The 20,333-nt window shown below is 44.8% G+C and overlaps 3 protein-coding genes across 3 annotated transcripts in view; 1 reads left to right on the forward strand and 2 right to left on the reverse strand.

The window, feature by feature from the left end:
* The window catches only part of LOC306734493 (palmitoyltransferase ZDHHC3-like), a gene marked incomplete at both ends in the record, with an annotated part of 5,777 nt that extends 4,699 nt beyond the window's left edge, over nucleotides 1-1,078 (reverse strand). The window contains one exon of the mRNA XM_079215850.1: nucleotides 1,011-1,078. Within this exon, the coding sequence (XP_079071976.1) occupies nucleotides 1,011-1,078 (68 nt within the window). The remainder of the gene's footprint in view (nucleotides 1-1,010) is intronic.
* Nucleotides 1,079-1,174: 96 nt separating this feature from the next.
* Nucleotides 1,175-3,359, forward strand: LOC306734104 (tripartite motif-containing protein 16-like). Its single transcript, XM_079215436.1, has one exon. It carries the CDS (start codon nucleotides 1,202-1,204, stop codon nucleotides 2,894-2,896), a length of 1,695 nt encoding a protein of 564 aa, XP_079071562.1. The 5' UTR covers nucleotides 1,175-1,201; the 3' UTR covers nucleotides 2,897-3,359.
* Nucleotides 3,360-14,007: 10,648 nt separating this feature from the next.
* The window catches only part of LOC306734494 (uncharacterized protein), a 7,504-nt gene continuing 1,178 nt past the window's right edge, over nucleotides 14,008-20,333 (reverse strand). Inside the window, exons 3-11 of the mRNA XM_079215851.1 lie at nucleotides 19,185-19,875; nucleotides 19,029-19,100; nucleotides 18,728-18,942; nucleotides 18,325-18,361; nucleotides 18,146-18,235; nucleotides 16,809-17,910; nucleotides 15,579-16,593; nucleotides 15,377-15,488; nucleotides 14,008-15,188 (exon numbers count right to left, since the gene is read on the reverse strand). Coding sequence (XP_079071977.1) covers nucleotides 14,134-15,188; nucleotides 15,377-15,488; nucleotides 15,579-16,593; nucleotides 16,809-17,910; nucleotides 18,146-18,235; nucleotides 18,325-18,361; nucleotides 18,728-18,942; nucleotides 19,029-19,100; nucleotides 19,185-19,875 — 4,389 coding nt within the window. The 3' untranslated portion in view covers nucleotides 14,008-14,133. The remainder of the gene's footprint in view (nucleotides 15,189-15,376; nucleotides 15,489-15,578; nucleotides 16,594-16,808; nucleotides 17,911-18,145; nucleotides 18,236-18,324; nucleotides 18,362-18,727; nucleotides 18,943-19,028; nucleotides 19,101-19,184; nucleotides 19,876-20,333) is intronic.

The raw sequence follows: 20,333 nt of genomic DNA on the forward strand, positions 1-20,333 counted from the left end.
TATGTACTAAACCAGCTGATCAAACCGACAGAAGTGACTAACTACAGCGGGAAAGCAGATTTTCTTGCTTCCTTTTTTGCATTCGTGGTTCTTTCTTATTGTCTATTTTATTGTTTGTATTCTATTATTATTATTATTTAATTTTTAATATCAGTGTAAACATTGACTGTGTGTGTGTATGTGAGTGTGTTCAGCTCGAGTTATGTGCTTCATATTGGAATAAAAAGCAGAAGTTTAGACGAATCTAAACTGACAGGAGTCACTAATTTGTTAATAGTTTTGATAAACAGGCTGTTACTAACACTTAAACTACTAAAAAAAAATATTTTTTAAATATGCATCAAAACTATGACAAGTATTTGATAAATTAAGATAGTAATATTATCATCATTAATATTAAAAAAATATGATAATTACGATTATTATTATTTGTAATAATTTAGCCACCTGTTTATTCTTAAACAATGTATTGTATTTAATTATCTTATACTATATATTTATGTACATTCTTAGTCTTTAAGAATTATGATTAACTAAAGTTGTAAAATATATGTAGTGGAGTAAAAAAGTACAATAGAGTATCTGAAATGTACTGAGTAGAAGTATGAAGTAGCAAAGTGAGCAAGTAAAAAATACCTCGAGTATGTACTTAGTCCAGTACCTGATAGTTAGTGGAGATGAAGACAGTACAACATAAAGTACACCTGATACTGTGACGTATGTGACCGGTAGTAGACCGAAGAAGAAACACACACACACACACACACACACACACACACACACACACACACACACACACACACACTGCTGTGAAAGCTTTAATTCTGCTGGGTTCTTCAAATAGGAATAAAACTGCACACATACAAATTGAAGCTTGAAATACTGGTTTATCACTCGCAGAAGTATTTTTTTTAAAGAGTAAAACAAAGTTCACATTCACAGCGCCGCTCCTCTTCCTGGAATGAACCACAGCTTGATAAGCCCTCCCTCTTCCTCCTGCTCTCTAACACAGCCGCTGGACTCTGTCCTCTTCCCTCCCCTTCAGATCTACAGCTTTACAGATGGGTGTAACCAACATGGTGTGAAGCAATAGAGCTGACGCGCCCCGTTCACTGAACATCACGTGTTGTTCAGATCAAGTCAAAGCAGAGTCGTTTCTCAGGAAGTGAAACTCAGACAGTCATTGCTACTGAGAGCTGAAATGGCGCAGCAAGGAGTTCAGCTGGATCGGGAAAGCTTCTCTTGTTCCATCTGTCTGGATCTACTGAAGGATCCGGTGGCTATTCCCTGTGGACACAGCTACTGCATGAACTGTATTAAAAGCCACTGGGACGAAGAGGACGGTAAGAAACTCCACAGCTGCCCTCAGTGTAGGCAGAGCTTCACACCGAGGCCTGTCCTGCTGAAAAACACCATGCTGGCAGCTTTAGTGGAGGAGCTGAAGAAGACTGGACTCCAAGCTGCTGCTGCTGATCACTGCTATGCTGGACCTGAAGATGTGGGCTGTGATGTCTGCACTGGGAGGAGACGGAAGGCCTTCAAGTCCTGTCTGCAATGTGTGATCTCTTACTGTGAGAAACACCTCCAGCCTCATATTCAATCACCTGCCTTTGAGAAGCACAAGCTGGTGGAGCCGTCCAAGAAGCTCCAGGAGAACATCTGCTCTCGTCACAATGAGGTGATGAAGATCTTCTGTCGTACTGATCAGCAGTGTATCTGTTATCTCTGCTTAATGGATGACCATAAAGGCCACGACACAGTCTCAGCTGCAGCAGAAAGGACCGAGAGGCAGAGAGAGCTGGAGGGGAGTCGACTAAACATCCAGCAGAGAATCCAGGACAGAGAGAAGGACGTGAAGCTGCTCCATCAGGAGGTGGAGGCCGTCAATCTCTCAGCTGATGAAGCGGTGGAGGACAGCGAGAAGATCTTCACCCAGCTGATCCGTCTCCTGGAGAACAGAAGCTCCGATGTGAAGCAGCAGGTCAGATCCCAGCAGAAAAGGGAAGTGAGTCGAGTCAAAGAGCTTCAGGAGAAGCTGGAGCAGGAGATCGCTGAGCTGAAGAGGAAGGACGCTGAGCTGAAGCTGCTCTCACACACAGAGGATCACAACCAGTTCCTACACAACTACCCCTCACTGGCACCACTCAGTGAGTCTACAGACTCCACCGGCATCGACATCCGTCCTCTGAGATACTTTGAGGACGTGACGGCGGCTGTGTCAGAAGTCAGAGATAAACTACAGGACGTCCTGAGGGACGAGTGGACAAACGTCTCACTGGCAGTGACTGAAGTGGACGTTTTACTGTCACAAGCAGAGCCCAAGACCAGAGCTGGATTCTTAAGGTATTCACGTGACATCACTCTGGATCCAAACACAGCAAACACACTGCTGTTATTATCTGAGGGGAACAGAAAAGCAACATTTATGAATGAACATCAGTCTTATTCTAGTCACACAGACAGGTTCACTGGTTGGTGTCCTCAGGTCCTGAGTAGAGAGAGTCTGACTGGACGTTGTTACTGGGAGGTGGAGAGGAGAGGAGGAGGAGTTTTTGTATCAGTCTCATACAAGAATATCATCAGAACAGGGATCATTCATGAATGTCTGTTTGGATTCAATGACAAATCTTGGGCGTTACGTTGTGACAACAACAGTTTTACATTCCGGTACAACAACATCAGCGCTCCCGTCTCTGGTCCTCCGTCCTCCAGAGTAGGAGTGTACCTGGATCACACAGCAGGTGTTCTGTCCTTCTACAGCGTCTCTGAAACCATGACTCTCCTCCACAGAGTCCAGACCTCATTCACTCAGCCTCTCTATGCTGGAGTTAGGTTTTATAATTATGATGGAACCACTGCTGAGTTCTGTCAACTCAAACAGACAGAAGTGATTTAAGGGACAGCAGGTTCAATTATGTGTTTTAATTCTTAAACTGATGTTATTGTTCGAGAGCTGATTTCTCTTCACCTGTCAATCAAACATTGTGGGCGGTGCTTTGACGTGTTCTCATTATTGTTGTGTAGATGTTTGAGCTCCTTCCTGTGTCTGTTTAGTCGTGGAGGCTCTCACTGCTCATGGTCATCTTTGTTGACCTGAACTCATATTTCTCTGCAGGAAAATGTAAACTTCTCTGATCTCTAAATGTTTGATGAATATTGTTGTTGATGTATTTGTTGTTGTGTCTCTTCCTCTGCATGGGTCTTAAAGAGAGAAAGCACCAGAGCTTCTTTATCCTAGATATTTTATTCTCACCACTTCCTGTAAAGTATTCTATCTTTATATGTGTGAGACTAAATGTTGTTGTTGTCTGAATCAACATACAAATGATGTACTATGTTGTATTATAAAATAAAGTATCATAATCAATAAGGAAGTCATTCACTATTATTTTACATAAGTGAGATTCAGGTGAAACTAATTTAACAGACTTTACTGATGGGATGTGAACAAACTGAAGGTTTACATCAGGGGTGTCAAACTCATTTTCACCCCGGGCCTCATCAGCATCATGGTCGTCCTCAAAGGGTTGTAACTGTAACACTGTAGACATTTAACTCCTCCCAGCATCATGTTAACTGTCTTTGTATCAGATTATTGTTTATTCAAGTGTACAAATATTGTACATGCATTTATATGAATGTAAAAATATATGGAAGCAAATTTCTCTGTTACTATGACAGAAGTCCATTTAATTTAGGGTTAAGAAACCCACATTACTAAATTATGATAAATATACAATTATAAAGATCAAACTTAAAACAGAAGAAAATAACAAAGACAAAGATCAAACGCACGTTGTTATTATATTAACTTTCTTTAAAGCTTTTTTGTCACAGTTGAGAAAGACATAACTGGTCCAACAAGTAATTGTGAGCAAATAAAGACATGCATGTGGTCTGGGGCAGTGGTTCTACTGGTCTGGGGCAGTGGTTCTACTGGTCTGGGGCAGTGGTTCAACTGGTCTAGGGCAGTGGTTCTACTGGTCTGGGGCAGTGGTTCTACTGGTCTGGGGCAGTGGTTCAACTGGTCTGGGGCAGTGGTTCAACTGGTCTGGGGCAGTGGTTCTACTGGTCTGGGGCAGTGGTTCAACTGGTCTGGGGCAGTGGTTCCACTGGTCTGGGGCAGTGGTTCTACTGGTCTGGGGCAGTGGTTCCACTGGTCTGGGGCAAAGGTTGAACTGGTCTGGGGCAGTGGTTGAACTGGTCTGGGGCAGTGGTTCAACTGGTCTGGGGCAGTGGTTCTACTGGTCTGGGGCAGTGGTTCTACTGGTCTGGGGCAGTGGTTCCACTGGTCTGGGGCAAAGGTTGAACTGGTCTGGGGCAGTGGTTCTACTGGTCTGGGGCAAAGGTTGAACTGGTCTGGGGCAGTGGTTCTACTGGTCTGGGGCAAAGGTTGAACTGGTCTGGGGCAGTGGTTCCACTGGTCTGGGGCAAAGGTTGAACTGGTCTGGGGCAGTGGTTCTACTGGTCTGGGGCAAAGGTTGAACTGGTCTGGGGCAAAGGTTGAACTGGTCTGGGGGAGTGGTTCCACTGCCCCAGACCAGTTGAACCACTGGTCTGGGCAGTGGTTCCACTGGTCTGGGGCAGTGGTTCCACTGGTCTGGGGCAGTGGTTCTACTGGTCTGGCTGCAGGACCCACCTTGACCCCTTCATGACAAGCTGAGATCCAATGTAAGGAACATTTTCAACTTCTCAAATTAATTTAATGATATGGTGCAGTTTAAACCTGAGAAAGTACACAATATCACAATATGCCAACATACATTTTTTTTTAATAAACATTCCCTTTTGCACTCAATTAAAACCCAAAAAGTGCATCTTAAGGACATGAGGTAGTACAACACACATAATATTTGTATAACTTCAGCCTTTTTAACAGACTCAGTGTTTTCATGCACAAACATGGAATAAAAAAGTCGGTAATGAAGCTTAACTATCACAAATAGTCCAATGTGTAAAATCATGCAAGTAAGACGTGTTGTGAACGCAGCATTGAGGAGTGTGAATAGATGGCGCTCCGCTGCATAAAACAATCTCCTTCAAAATAAAAGCACGTAAAAAATCCCCTTCAAAATAAAAGCCCATGCAAAGGTCCGCGATTCACTGAAAACGGGTCCATGAAGCCACATAAAATAACGCGGCGGGCCTTGAGTTTGATGTGGTTTACATGATGAATAAAGTATTTCTTGTTTCAAGAATGAACAAAGTTCTTTCTTCTTTTGTCTTCCCAAAAAATGCCCAAAATATAAAATACAGTTACTGGCAAACATTAAAATGTGACGCCCACCAAAGTGTCATCACGTGTGTTGATGTGCTTTGGTTTCCTGTGTAGCCGCCATGTTTTTACAGTGTAATATGACTCTGGTATGTTCTAGAAACAGTTTGATAGCTGGCTGACGCGCCTTCACTGTGTGTGTGGGGTTCATCCCGGCTTGTCTCCAGCAGGGGGCGGGGTTACGCTTTGTCCATCATTGTTGCTGAGAGCTTGTTCTTCACCTGTCAATCAAACAATGTGGGCGGTACTTTGTAATCTTATTATTGTTCTGTAAATGTTTGAGTTTGTTTAGGTGGAGCTCAGGGAGGTGACGTCAGGGGAGGCCTCACCTGTCATGAAAAGTAGAAAACTAAGAGGTTGTGTATTTATTATGTGTCCCTTCTTGACCAGCGATGACTTGTTTATCTGCATGTCATCATTCCACCGCCCAGATTATTAGTGAATTTAATCCATGACAAGCCAGAGTTCACAGCAGGAAGCAGAGTTTCAGTCTTACATGCTTCTCTGTGCTTCCATTAGACAAGTTCCCCACCCAAAACCCTACAGAGACTGTCTGCACACGGCCACTGGAGTTAATTAAGTCAAAAGTAAACACGAGAAAATACAAAATAACCTCATGAAAGTTAACACCACCAACACAAAAGTGCAACAAAACGGGATAATTAAATGTGGACTCTGTCATCTAAAGCTGTATTAGTCAAATCTTTTATCAGATGATCATATTGATTTATTCTGTCTTACTAAAAGCGGGCCATGTCATTGTAACGACGCACCGCCTATCGCTAAGGCTGAGCCCTACAGAGGAAACTCATCTCCTTACCCTTTCGCTAAGGCTGAGCCCTACAGAGGAAACTCATCTCTTTACCCTTTCGCTAAGGCTGAGCCCTACAGAGGAAACTCATCTCCAAACAAATGCAATGCGATCCACAAATAAATCCATACAAATCCACAAAGAAATAGAAAAATCAACGCACAAATACATACAAATGTAGAAATATATTTGTGATTTTTTTTTTTTACATTTAAATAAATTATTGGAATGTATTTGTAAACCCTTCTGTGTGCATTTGTAAATCGAAAATATTTGTGAATCTTTCTGTCATCATCTTTCTAGCCAGGTATGAAGAATAGGGCCCAGAGCAGTTCTTAAATAACACATGAGAGGTTTAAGAGAAGTTGTCACAATAATGATACTAAATGTGTTGTGTTTTATTATATAACAATACATTCATTAAGTGTATGTTGGAAAGATTGTTACTGGACGCTGTTGTAAAGTCATCAATCAGGACATTATTGCAAGAAGAAGCAGAGTCAGAAAATACAACATGTTAACTTTAATAATTGCAATTTCAAGTCTTCTCTCCTCAAGACAGCATGCATTTAACAGAAAACTGTTTTCCTCCAACATTGTCATAGAAGACAAATCATGAATAAAAACATTTGTTCTTATAAAGTAATTTTGGGGCATTGATTACACAGATGATCATTTATCATGAACGTGCACCAATTCCTGATCATGTGACTTTCATCCAGTTGAAACGATCACTTTAACACATAATTGTTCCTTCATGAGGTCCATTATCTGAACACATATAATCCAACAATTACTTAATGTGTATATATATATATATATATATATATATATATATATATATATATATATATATATATATATATATATATTATATATATATTAATATATATACATATATATATATATTAATATTAATAAAATATTAATATAATATTAATATATGTCTGTTGTATGTGTCCACACAAGAGCTAAACATCCCACCTGTCCTCAGCATGAGTTCTCAGTTCGACCACAAGGGGGCACAACAGACTTTCAGACAGACTTTGAATACTACTGTTTATTTACTAAGTCCCTGTTATGACTGGTGAACCAAAGGGGAAAAAACACAGGACTCAAACGCACGACCCAGACAGCAGCATTAGGTGGAAGATATATACTAATATACTGTATATTGATAATGTATACATGAAAAACTTGAAAGTTCATGACCTGGAGATTGCCCCACCTCTCAGGGACAACCCTTCATATTCAGTCACATGTGACGTTGAAGACCGTTCCATAAAAATAGGAAATTACACTTCCAAGTCAAATCCACACGCAAAGAAAAAAAAAAACGCAGAATTGTAAAGAGAAGTTGATTTGTCCATATTGTTATAAATAAATGCTTTCTAAGACATTATGATTTGTTTTTGCCCTCATTGTAATTTTATTAAAAGTGTTTCTTACTGTGTTAACAAAGCGAATACCTACAACTGTATTCAGGATGACAATAACTCTTCATGTGCGAACTGTATTTGTTTTATGTTTTGTCCTAACTTTTCCCGGTGGTCCTGAATGCAACACCCAAATGGGAAGTGCACTCTCAGTGAAGGAGGATCTCCACGGGGCGTCTGTCTGAGGATCCGGATCACGTTTCTGAAGTGTTCACGTCCACTCCGATGAGAAGGAAACATCCGTTCCGTGTGTTCCGGTGATGAATCCTCGCGTTTATCTGGTCGCCACTCTGCTGATTTGTTTTACTGATTACGCTCACATACTTTTACTGAAGGAACTTTTTACTGCAGCTTGAGCATTTTTTACAGTGTGGCATTAGTACTTTTACTGAAGTAAAGTATCTAAATACTTCTTCCAGATATGTAAAGGGTTAAAGTCTGAAAATGGGCCCAATGTATTTAAAAACCTTCCATCAAAACACGTCCTTTATTTAGAAGCAGAGTTACGTAACAGGTCAGACTTGAACCCTCAATCACTCAGAAATCTCTGAAGTGAAGCGTGATGTGAGTTTGTGTCACACTTTGGTTTTAAATATGCAGTGTTGGAATCTAGTTTACGCCTACCAGAGGGGAGGAGTTGGAACAGCTTGTGTCCAGGGTGTGAGAGGTCTGCAGTGATCTTTCCAGCCCGCTTCCTGTCTCAGGAGGTGTACAAGTCCAGGATGGAGGGCAGGCTGCAACCAATAGTTCTCTCTGCAGACTTGACTATCCGCTGTAGTCTGTCTCTGTCCTGTCTGGTGGCCGATCCAAACCACACAGTGATGGAAGAGCAGAGGACAGACTGGATGATGGAGTAAAACAGGATCAGCAGGTTGAACTTCCTGAGCTGGCACAGGAAGTACAGCCTCTGCTGGGCCTTTTTCTGGATGGTGTTGATGTTGGCGGTCCACTTCAAGTCCCGGGAGATTGTGGATCCCAGAACCTGAAGGACTCCACTGCAGACACAGGGCTGTTGTGTATGGTGAGGGGGGGGTTGTGTTGGGGGGCAAGGAGGGTAAGGAGCTCAGACATCAGGAGGAACCTTGGAGATAGGGTAAGGAGCTCGGACATCAGGAGGAACCTTGGAGATAGGGTAAGGAGCTCAGACATCAGGGGGAACCTTGGAGATAGGGTAAGGAGCTCGGACATCAGGGGGAACCTTGGAGATAGGGTAAGGAGCCCGTACATCAGGAGGGAACTTGGAGTTGAGGCGCTGCTCCTTCGTGTCGAAAGGAATCAGCTGAGGTGGTTCGGGCATCTAGTCAGGATGCCTCCTGGACACCTCCCATTAGAGGTTTTCCCAGGCAGGTCAACTGGTAGGAGAGCCCGGGGAAGACCAAGGACACGCTGGAGGGATTATATCTCCTAGCTTGTCTGGGAACGCCTCGGGATTCCCCAGAAGGAGCTGGAAAATGTTGCGGGTGAGAGGGAAGCTTGGGTCGGCCTGCTGGGCCTGCTGCCACCGCGACCCGACCCCAGATAAGCGGATGAAAATGAATGGATGGATCATTTTTATTTTGATAACAAATGAAAAAGGGGTCTCACAGACTCGAACACCATACAAGGGTTAACGCACTTGTGTTCCCACAGGTATTCCTTTGGGAACATAAATATTTAGTATAGCCAAAGCAAAAGTTGGTGGTTTTCATCAACGTGAACTGCCTTCTAGCTCTGAATGTCCTCTTGATGTCACTCACCTGCACTGAACTCAATACAGCCAGCATCGTTGGCAGTGAAAGCAAATTAATACTTCCACAAATTAAACTCTATTTTCCTCCATGACTTTTCTTTTTTTAATTCATCCATTGATAGTTTAGCGAGGGCGGGGCTATGCAAATCACGAGTAGCCACCTGCAGGGAAAGGGGCTTGACAGCGACGTGACAGGATGTGATGCACATTTTAGTTAAAGAAATATTTAAACATTTATTTTTACTTAATATCAAGTCTTGTGCTTGGTTTTAAATTATGCTTAAAGTACAACTGCAAAAATCACATACAACACACACACACACACACATGTGTCCGGACATGACTCGGGTTATAAGAGAACATTTATGGGAACAGGGAGCGGCCCCATACTACACAGTGCGTAGCCAGCCTGAATAGAAGTTTAATGAGAGGGTTCACTGGTTCAAAGGACACAGGATGTAGATAGTCACAGTGACCTTGTGCTGTTCCAGTATTGACCAGAGAGAGCTGTCGATGCCCAAAGACCAAGGACCGGGAGGCTTATTCTTCTCAACTTGATTGTGTATTGACAACAGTTCACTATCCAAAGAGTGGCATAAATCCTGAAATCATTAGAAATGTGAAAGAGTGCTAGTCTTCACCAGAACTTTATCAGAACATATAAGACATGAAAAGGATGAATTTATCTTCTTTTTTTTACCCGTGTCGTGTGTGTGTGTGTGTGTGTGTGTGTGTGTGTGTGTGTGTGTGTGTGTTTTATCACCTGTGCCTACTGGAAAGTCTTTTTAACCGTGATGTATGTCATACAGCGACTCTCTCCATAGCGGACTCATCCACGTTCGGCACAATTCGTACGAGGAATTTTGTAAATAAATCCCAAGGAGCACCTGTGAGAACACAAGTGCTTCAATGACCAAGTTTCTTGAGTTTGCTTGGGTTTTAGTTCAATGCTATTTTGCTCACGGTACTCACGGGAACTGCAACGGTAAGGTCGTGCTGTCAGTGTTGATGATGCCCACCAACAGCAGGACAGCAGTGACCACAGATGGACGCATGACTCAGACCTACTTTGATTGTAGAAAAACATAAATGCTTAAGGTGAAGATAACATATTTACTGGATTTTATCATTGAAATGTATAAATGTAAGGTACAACAGTAATTCTCCCCATCAGAACACAGAGTTGCTGGTTTCCCGCTGCCTCTATCCGTTAATAATAACAGTGACAAACTAAGTGACTGATGGAGGCAGCGTCAGACCAGCAGCTCCTGTATTCTGTAAAGTGTACTCACCACAGATGTGTTCTGGTTTCTGCTGCTCGTCTGTCTGACTGTCAGGTGGATCTTCTTCTCTCTTATACTCAACTCTCATGCCCTGTGTATGTTCTGCCAATGTGCCCAAATGGATCATTACCATGTGATTATCAGAACAAACAGTAATAAAGTATTCCCATGTCTCTGAGAGACAGACTCTTGTTTAAGGCGTGAGAACAACATTCAGCTGAAACTCTCTTCAGCTGAGTTGAGGTTCTGTTGTATCCCCAGTGACTGATGTCAAAATATCCAAACTGTCACTTTCAGTGTGTTTTCAGCAACAACATTCTCTGATTACACTGGCAGCATAAAATAAATAAGTAATGTAAATGCGTTTGTTTAGTTTCTTTGCTTGTTTGCTTATTTATTTCAGACCTAATTCAGTCTAAACTCAGCTCAGCCCAGTTTGGGTCTTTTCCAACTCCCTGACCCAGAAGTGACCCTTTTTTGTTTTAATAATTATATATATATATATTTTGCTTTTTGCTCCCAATCTGCAGCTGGGATGGAGTTTGAGCAAATAAAGACTGGTTCAACAAGACAGAGTAAAATGAGCGGGAAAGTGAGAGCAGACAGGTGTAAGTACTTGAGTTTACTAACAGTGTTGCTGTCACGGTTCAGCGCCACGCTGTTCTTTAAGTTATTTTCATCCTGTCTGCCTGTCTGTATACTAACTGTCCTGTCATTCCAGATCCTGCCACTCACACCTGATTACCACTCATCACCGTCACCTGGCCTCACGGCCATCTCACCTGCAGCCCGTTCCCTCATTAGCTCACTATTTAGGTCCCTCACTTGCATGTGTCCTCTGCCAGATCGTCTTGTGTTCTTGAACCTAGCTCTCCAGCATTCCTTGTGTGTAACCTGTAGTTACCTGTTAAGTAAAAGAGTCATATTCTGTACCTCTGCCTTCCTGAGTTGTGCTTTTGGGTCCTTGGGTTATCGGGCCGTTACATTACGATCTGGCCAATTATGGACCCAGCACAACCTTCTGCAGCAAGCCGGTTCGAGAGGATCGAGAATAGTGATGGGACGATGATACCTCAAGGAGTGTATTGACACACTAAACAAACTGTGTCGGCACTGTATTGATACTGTGTTGGTCACCCAATAGTGACCCCTGCAGTAGTTATAAAATCATTGCAGGTAAAGAAAGTCCTTGTTCGTGTAAATGCTAAAACTGAGTTGGTATGTAAAATATAGCAAATTAGAGTAAAAATTCAGAGTTACAATTTTGTAACTTATGTGCACATTTGTCAACTTAACTGTTAAATCATATGAAATAAAAGACCAAAAAGTGATCAGTTCATGAATTTTTATTGAGAAACAAAAGTTTTTCGAGTGTCTTTGCTCCAAGGCGATTTCTCCTCTTACACACCAGCTCCCCAGCCTTGGAAAATACTCTTTCGCATGGTACAGACGATGATGGTGAGCAGAGAGTTTTAAGTGCAAGTTGATGAAGATGTGGGTATATGTTCTGGTTCCATTTCCAATATTGCAAAGGATCTTGGTTTCTGGGTGTGTTTGTTTCTGCCAGGTAGCGTTGGACTTCAATAATGGAGTCAGCTGTTGCGTTCCTCGTCTTCTGGGTCTCTGCAACCTCCATATCTAAAGTCTTCCAGAGATTGTGCCCTAAAAAAATAGTTAATCATTACTTCATTATCACATGATGAATCATATCACAAAGTGCCACAAAAATGTATTTTCATACCTGAACTGGGTTCTGACCCATGTGAAGAGCTAGGCTCTTCTTCTCTTGGGTCAGGCTCTTGGCTCCTCATTTCTTCTGCACATTCTGACTGCAGTCTCTTCACCGCTTCACTTGCCTTTTGCTGACTAACAAATCCATTCTTTTTAAATCTGGGATCTAACAGAGTTGCCAGAGTCATCACACTGAGAGATTCTATGCCGCAAATAGCGTCAGTTAGCCGCTTCCTCAGGTTTTCAGCCAGTTGCTGAGCAGCTGTTTGTGTCACTGTTGTGGCCTGACGTTGAAGCTCAATGTGGAGCATTATCTCATCATGGGAATGACCTTTGACCCAGAGACCCTTTTTTCCTCAGACAGTTCTCTTGTAGCTTGGTCAAAAGGAACAAGAACCCTGAGCATCTCTTCAATGATCTGACATTCTTCTGGAGTCAGTGGAGTGATGTCAGGTTTTAATGAGGCCAGTGACACCCAGACTGCCTCCTTCTGCTCAGTCATTCTTTCAAACATTTGGTAGGTACTGTTCCATCGTGTTGGCACCTCGTTTATTCATTTATGGCCCGGTGTTCCCAGCTGTTGCTGTATTTGAGTGAGCTTCTCTTTAGCAGTCACGCTCGATCGAAAGTATGTCACAATGTGTCGTGTTTTGTTGCGTATTTCAGTTATTGTTGGGATTTGATCGCATGATTTTCTCACAATTAAATTCAGGGAATGGGCTATACAAATGGTATGCCGTATTTGCAGCATTCGAGCACATGCAGTCATGTTTGCTGCTGCATCAGTGACAAGACACCTGACCTTTCCTGCTATGCCCCACTCCTCCATGAGGCTCCTTTTAACCGTGGCAATGTTTTCTGCAGTGTGTTTCTGAGGAAAATGCTGCACTGCCAAGACTGATGAATGGAGTTCATGGCTTTCTTTGTCCACATAGTGGCCAGTAACAGCTAGATATGCCTCCATATTCATGGACGTCCACATACCAGCTGTTAAAGTAACAGCAACAGCACTCTGGAGGTCCTTTTTGGTTTTCTCCTTTTCCTCCTCATATCTCTGGCTCACCAAGTCCTTGATGGTCTGAAAATAACCATACAAATACTGTTACACCACTAAAATATAGTTATATAGTTAGTACAAACATATAATTAAAATTCTTAAACATACCTTCCTGCTGGGTCGAGCATGCGAGGGTACAATAAGCTTCAGGAGCTCCCTGAATCCCTCATTTTCAACAAAGCTGAGTGGCTGACAGTCTTTGATGATCATATTGACCACTGCCTCATCCACTGCTTGCTTGTTAGGAACTGCAAGCCAAAAGGAACTATTTTGTCAAAAGCTTAATAAAAGGACTGTAATTCTTACAAACAATATCAAATAGACATAAGACGACATGGTGGTGTAGTGGTTAGCACTGTTGCCTCACAGCAAGAGGCCAGCCGCGTATAGCCATAGAGGACTTTCCAGACGGTACACAAAGTCAGCGGTTTGACTCCCACCTCACCCAAATAAATTGTCAGCTCCAGAATGTGAGCAGAACACAAAACAAATAATCAAGCTTTTATCATTTATTGTGATGTAATTATGCAAATAAGATATTAATCTCCAAAGATCATGCTGCAGATGTACTTATAAGGCACAACAGATGTTTATTTTACACATCTGTGCACGTATGCAGCTGATCATATCTAAATGTTTGATTATTTAATGTTCTGTGCATTGAAGACAGTCAAAGTGATGATTTCAAGATATTTTATTGTAAAACACAGCTGAATTCTAAAATGCACAGTCTCACAACACAGTCTCAGTACTTGTATGTACAATGACAAAGAATCTGAATGTGAACAACACAGTCTGTGCAGTAATGATGTCACTTCTTCTTCTCTCTGATCCACCTGTCCCTCTCAGCCTCATAGAAAGCAGATGCTGTGAAGTCCTTCCAGGTCATCTCCTCCACCATGCCCTGGTCCTGGTACAGGGAGAACACTCTGGAGGGGCAGTAGATGTACTTCCCCTTCTCCCCAGGGAAGCTGCTGTGTATGTGAGGGCTGCTGGGGCCCTGCTTCAGCGGCCGGTGGCAGAACCGGCACAGGCGACCTGTCGGCAGCTCCACCGCTGACGTCCTCTTCTTCCTCTCCTCTGACACCTTCCTCCACTCGGCCCCCCTCTGCTTTGAGGCCTCCAGCTCCCGCTCAAAGAAAGGAGACGCTGCAAAGTTCTCAAAGGACATGCGGGGGTCTTTGAGGCCTTCGCCTGCGTAGGCCTCAAAGACCTTGGTGGAGCAGTAGAAATACTTTACAGTTTTAGATTGATAGAAGAAATGAACAGAGGAACCATCAGCAAGATAACGCGACTTTGGCTGACCGCAGGCTAAACAGTTCCTCGTCATCTTCTTCTTCTTCTCCTGCTGTTGTTGCTGTTGCTGCTGCTGCTTCTCTAGGATCTCCGTCACCAGCTTCTCCACTGCATCCCGGCTCAGTGACTCCTCCTGGGGAGCAGCCACAGGTGGAGGGTTGAGGGTGGCAGCAGGCAGGGTTGTGACCGGCACACTGACCGTCTGGCTGCCGGAGGTCAAACTCTGCCACAGCTGCTGAGTCTCCAGCACCTTCTCTGGGCTGGTGTTGAGAGAGGAGCTGGTGTTTTGTTTTTTTTTGGCCAGATGCTTCACATATCTGGAGATATGTTGGCATGTGGTGGGGTGGATTAAAGTGTTTGGGTCAGTGCACGACCTCTGGACCATGGCAGCGTAGTCATCATCCACCTGCTTCAGCATGCGTGGAGCTCCGTGGTGCTTAATCAGAAGCTCGTTGATGGCAGCTCTCATGGCTCCTGTCCACCGGCTGTGGTCCAGGACTTGGACGATGCCGCCGGTTTTGATGGATCCGGTGCGAGTGGCTCGAGGAGAGGAGGATACGGGCAGCGGTGCTGTAAATAAATACAATGTTTAAAGCACATGTTTATTATAATGTCTATTGTTAGAATACAATTATATGGCGATATGTTTTTTATATGTTCATGATTATTGTTAATAAACAACATATTAAGACGATTGTCTTGATATTATGTCCGCTGCTGGTTCTAACTGTCTATATGAGAGGTCATCTGAAAGCTACCTGTGGCAGACGACGACATCAAGGGCGGCTGGAACTTGGCCTCAGACCCCTGCTGGAAAGACAGGATGCGCACAGCTGCAAGTGGAGGCTCCTTGACAGTGAGACTGGTCTCCTGAAATAAAGCATCACATGGAGATGACAATAGTTATTGACAATCTGATAATAGTTATTGATAATTGACCGGGGGATTCATCTGGATTACCTGACAGCCTGTGGCATCTGCAGCTTGAGGGAAATTATCCGTCTCCATGGCGACAGCAGCTGCCATGTTTGGCTGTGACTTGTGCTTCTCCCAGTCCAGAGGAACAGGACGACAGCCGGGCTCCACATAGTCAAGTCCAAACCTTTCCCCTGTGTCTCTGTCGGTGATCTGCAGAGCTGGATATTTTGCCTTTGCCGTCACCTTCGAAGACAAAATGTTGAGCTCTGCTATCAACGCGGGGTCGAACACACCAGGCAGCTTCAGGTCCACCAGCCTCTGGAAGTTCCAGCGCACCACTCCCGTCATGGCCTGGGCCTGAAATAGTTCGCAGGACACCCGGTTCCCAGTCACCCACTGGGCTTGGTGGGAGTGGAAGCCCTCCTGCTGAGAGGTGCCTCTCACAGGGATCCAGATGGGTACAGCAGCTCCCTCGCCCTTTGTGTGATTTAACTGCAAGGTGCCACCAAACCTATAGAGGGTTCCCTCCCCCACCTCCCCCGGGTCGCTCAGGCAGCCTCTCAGGATGTGCACACGCTGAATCCTCCACATGTTCAGCATGGAGGACTTGAAGAGGAGCAGATCGTTGGCATCTTTTGCGAGGTGGAAGTGATGCAGGACGTCTTCTACCCTCTGCAGCAGCTCTCTGGGCTGTGGCACCTTTGTCCTGCAGTGCTCTCTGGTGTGCTGCTTGGTGGGATTAGCAGGAGAGATACCACAGAAGGTGTACGCCTCCCTGAGCCTCTGGAGATCTCCCTGGTCCACAACAAGGAAGGCTGCAGAGAGGAACTGGCAAAAAGAGCTGTAGAGCGAGTGATGCTCTGAGACACACTCTCTGGTTAAGCGCCGCATGCAGTGAAACAAATCCAACTTGATGGTGATGTCAGTGTTGAATTTGGTCCTTGAGGCGCTGTTGTTAGCCAGGTTTCCAGACGTGGCCTCTGAGGTCCTCCAGCAGTCCCATGAAAGCTGCTCCTGAGCTCCTGGGTGCAGGACCCTGAAGGCAGCACAGCAGTCCCTAAAACATGGGAAATAAATTCACAGCCTAAGTACAAACTCAGCCTCAATATGTTTTACAGTATAAAATAATCAACCTGAAGTTTTCCATGTTTATATCTTTTCAGTCAGAAAACACTTTAAACTGAATAAAAAAATAAAAAAGACAACAAAACTATATAACGTCCAAGTCAAAAACAAAAAATGAAGTTTTCAATCTAAACTGGTTCTTCATACCTGTCCACCCACTGGTAGCCGGCCTTCTCCACTCCAGCTGCAGTGTAGCGCTGAGACAGACCCTCATACATGGGATGAAGGGACCGGTCGCACTCTGACTGCAGCATCACCCAGCTCAGGATCATCCAGTTCTCGTTCATGATGGCGTATGAAGACACGGTGCCGGACGACAGCACCACCTTCCTCGCCACCTTGCGGGTGTGGTCGGACCTCAGTGTCTGTCCGAAGGTGCCCTGTAGCAGCAGAGTGAGGTGCTGATGCTGCCGCCGGTACTCACGAACCAGACAATGCACCAGGTAGTGTGAAGATATGGACACTCCACACCAGCCGTCAGCGTCAGAGTATCCACCGAATGGCTCTGGAGCGTCGGCCTGTCTGAGGAGCCCGGTGATGGTTCTCTGGCCGTAGACTCCGGCCTCAGCGTCCCTGACGTTCTGCACACTCAGCAGGTAGGCCAGGTGAGCCCTCTCATATTTCAGATGCAGCGTCTCTGTCAGCTGCTCGGACATGTCTTCTGGTGATCTGCCGCTGCGCCTCATCTCGTCCATCACTGACTTGCAGACGGCCTTTTTGTGCGTCAGGAACGCCGGCACCATGTTGCGGAAGCGCTGCGGGAGCTTCTCCAGCCACTGAGGCTTGTCCGCATGCCAGTACTTCTCACACCCCCTGCAGGTGAGCCGGGAGGCTAAAATGTAGTACTGACAGCCGGTGCCAATAATGACCCTCGGCCTTCCAATGCCGGACGATGCTACGTGAGGGTTGGGACAACCGTAAAGACAAGGCAGGTCGTAATTGTTCCTCGCCCTCTCCATGAGCGCGTGCTCCGGCTTCCAGATGAAAAAAGGGTGAAGCTGAAAGTACTTTGGTGACGGCAGCTCGGAGACGGCGTCTATGAGCTCGGGTTGAGGTGGATGACGCCACAGGGACAGCATGTTCATTAGGTGACGTACTGGACGTGAACCCGGCCACAGCCCCAACGCCTCTAGCTCCGCCTTCATCCACAGCCTCTGCTGCTGAGAGCACTTCCACTGAGCAACGTCATGATCATGAGCAGGGACGGAGGATGCAAGCTGGTGTGGAGCATCGACAGAGACGGCAGGAGCTGCACATGGAAGAAATGTAAAACCAAATACAACATTACATGTACAATAAGAGAATATACACTGAAGTGCTGGATGGTCTGGCTTAACACAGAGAACGATATGGCAGTGACTGAAGGGGAAATAGGTGAGTGGGCCGGTGAGAGTGATAGAGCTGACAAGGTAATACAGAAGGGAGTGAGTGCAGCAGGGTGGGCAGGAGAACATGCACGCTGAACTGTGACAAGGACTACATACTTTGCATCAACACATTGGGTTCCTGATCTGCTATCACGAGCTGAGGGCCGATGGCGAGCAGCTGAGGAGGGACCGGCAGCACAGCCTTCACTGTGGATTCAAAGAACAGCAAAGAAACGACACACAGTTAGAACGACTTCCAGGACGGTGGAACGTGAGGAGGAGAGTAAGATGATTACCTTTTACTGGAGCTTTAGCCACAAGGGGCTCATCTGGCTCAGCAGGTCTGGAAACAGTCACGGTAGCCGGCGACTTAGTCCTGTGTGCTGTAAAAACAACTCTGCGTCATTTTCTTCACACAAAGTGTGTGTGTGTTCAGTGTGTCTTTACCTGTTGCTTCTGCACACTGAAAATGTCCTTTACTTTAATTGCAAGTAGCTATTTTGTTTATTTAACGAAAACCAATGTATTTGTGTTTGTAAACAGGTAAAGCACAGAAACTATATCAATATATAGTATAAACACAACCTGTCAATAAAAGATGTGGCATGTTAGCCTACATATGTATATGTAGGCTAACATGCCACATCCTGGAATGATAATAAAAAGTATGCAAAAAAAAAAAAAAAGGAAAACACTTACCATCATCGGTGACATGTTAAATCCTTCAGTTAGTAGGAGAGTAAGAGAACACAGGCATGAGAACAGGCCTGAACACGGCCAAAACAACAAACTATTTGAGAGAGAACAGTAATGGGAGGGGAATTCTGGTGAACACAGAATCCTCCTCCACACTGATTGATTGAAACCTGTTGGTGAAGATACAGCCGGGGTCCTGGAGACGGCTGCTGGTGGCCCTGAAAGCACAGGCGATGACATTAGATTGTTACATGTACAGTACCATGTGTATGAAAGCTCTGTTTGTTAAAGTAGATCCACTTACTTAGTTCAGTGTGGAATTTGGACGGAGACAGATTCAGCATCTCTCTCTCCAGCTGCTCGTCCTCCTCAATTACTACGAGATGAAACATTAACATGAGGTGTGTTTGGACACTGAATGTTCACAACAAACTGTGTTTGCATGCTTTTGTGAGCTGACCTAGCGTTGTAGGCGCTGAAGTAGCTGCAGGTGGTGGACAGGACTCAGCCCTCTGCTGCTTGAGGATGTACTGCTGCAGGTTGTACATCCTGCTGTTTCTGATGCACTTCACTCTTGAAACGAAGGCCGCATAGCCATCAGCCCTGCTCTCCCAGATCTGCCCCCAGGTGTTCTTGGCCCTGGCTCCAAAGCCGACAGTAGTGTCACCCTCTGTTGCCGCTGGTGAAGCAGGCTTCCTGGAGACGAGGTACTCCCTCAGGTCCTCCACCTCCTGGAAGCTCCTGGCATAATCCAGAAAGGACAGCAGGCTGTCCTTACTGTGTCCTTGAGGGTTGAATGTACCGTCTCTCTCCTCCTCTTCTACCTTCTTCATTAGGTAAATGGTGTAGCCAATGTCGTTTTCAAGGAGCCACCTGAATAACTTCCCCTTGTACTTTCCAAATTGCAGCACATACTCCCCCATCACCTCCTGTCTGTCTGACACATCCCCTCCACGCTGGAGGACCAGAGAGAGAGCATTGGTCCTCACAAGGTCCGGTCTCTGAGCACAAGACTTGTCCTGGAGCGATGGGTCTGTTTTAATCTTCATGGCCTCATCAGAAGGGTCCTGTCGCAGATGGCCCGATGGACCCGTTCTGAACAACACCGCCTTCCTTCCTGGGAAGAAGTTGATGGTCTTCTTCATCATCTCCTGCACAGCAAAACACAATGCACTTCATAGACAGAGTCCCTCACGGTAACGGTGATCAGCATGTGTAATAACTAGGTAACAGCATGTGTTATGACAGACAGGCAGGCAGACAGGCAGATAGACATGCAGGCAGACAGGAAGATAGACATGCAGGCACACAGTCAGATAGACATGCAGGCACACAGTCAGATAGACATGCAGGCAGACAGGCAGCATCATTATTCTGTTGGTCACAGTTGTATTTACCTATTCAAAAGAATATGATTCATGAAGATTCAAATTACTACTGTTAATGCTGACAACGTTACACACACAACAATATACATGCATACATCACCTCACACACACACACACACACACACACACACACACACACACACACACACACACACACACACACAATAACGTTACATGCATACGTCCCGTTACACGTCACCTTAATGTACTGACGTGACGTT

The sequence above is a fragment of the Taurulus bubalis genome (genome assembly GCF_910589615.1).
Source record: "Taurulus bubalis genome assembly, chromosome: 3".
NCBI classification, from domain to species: domain Eukaryota; kingdom Metazoa; phylum Chordata; class Actinopteri; order Perciformes; family Cottidae; genus Taurulus; species Taurulus bubalis.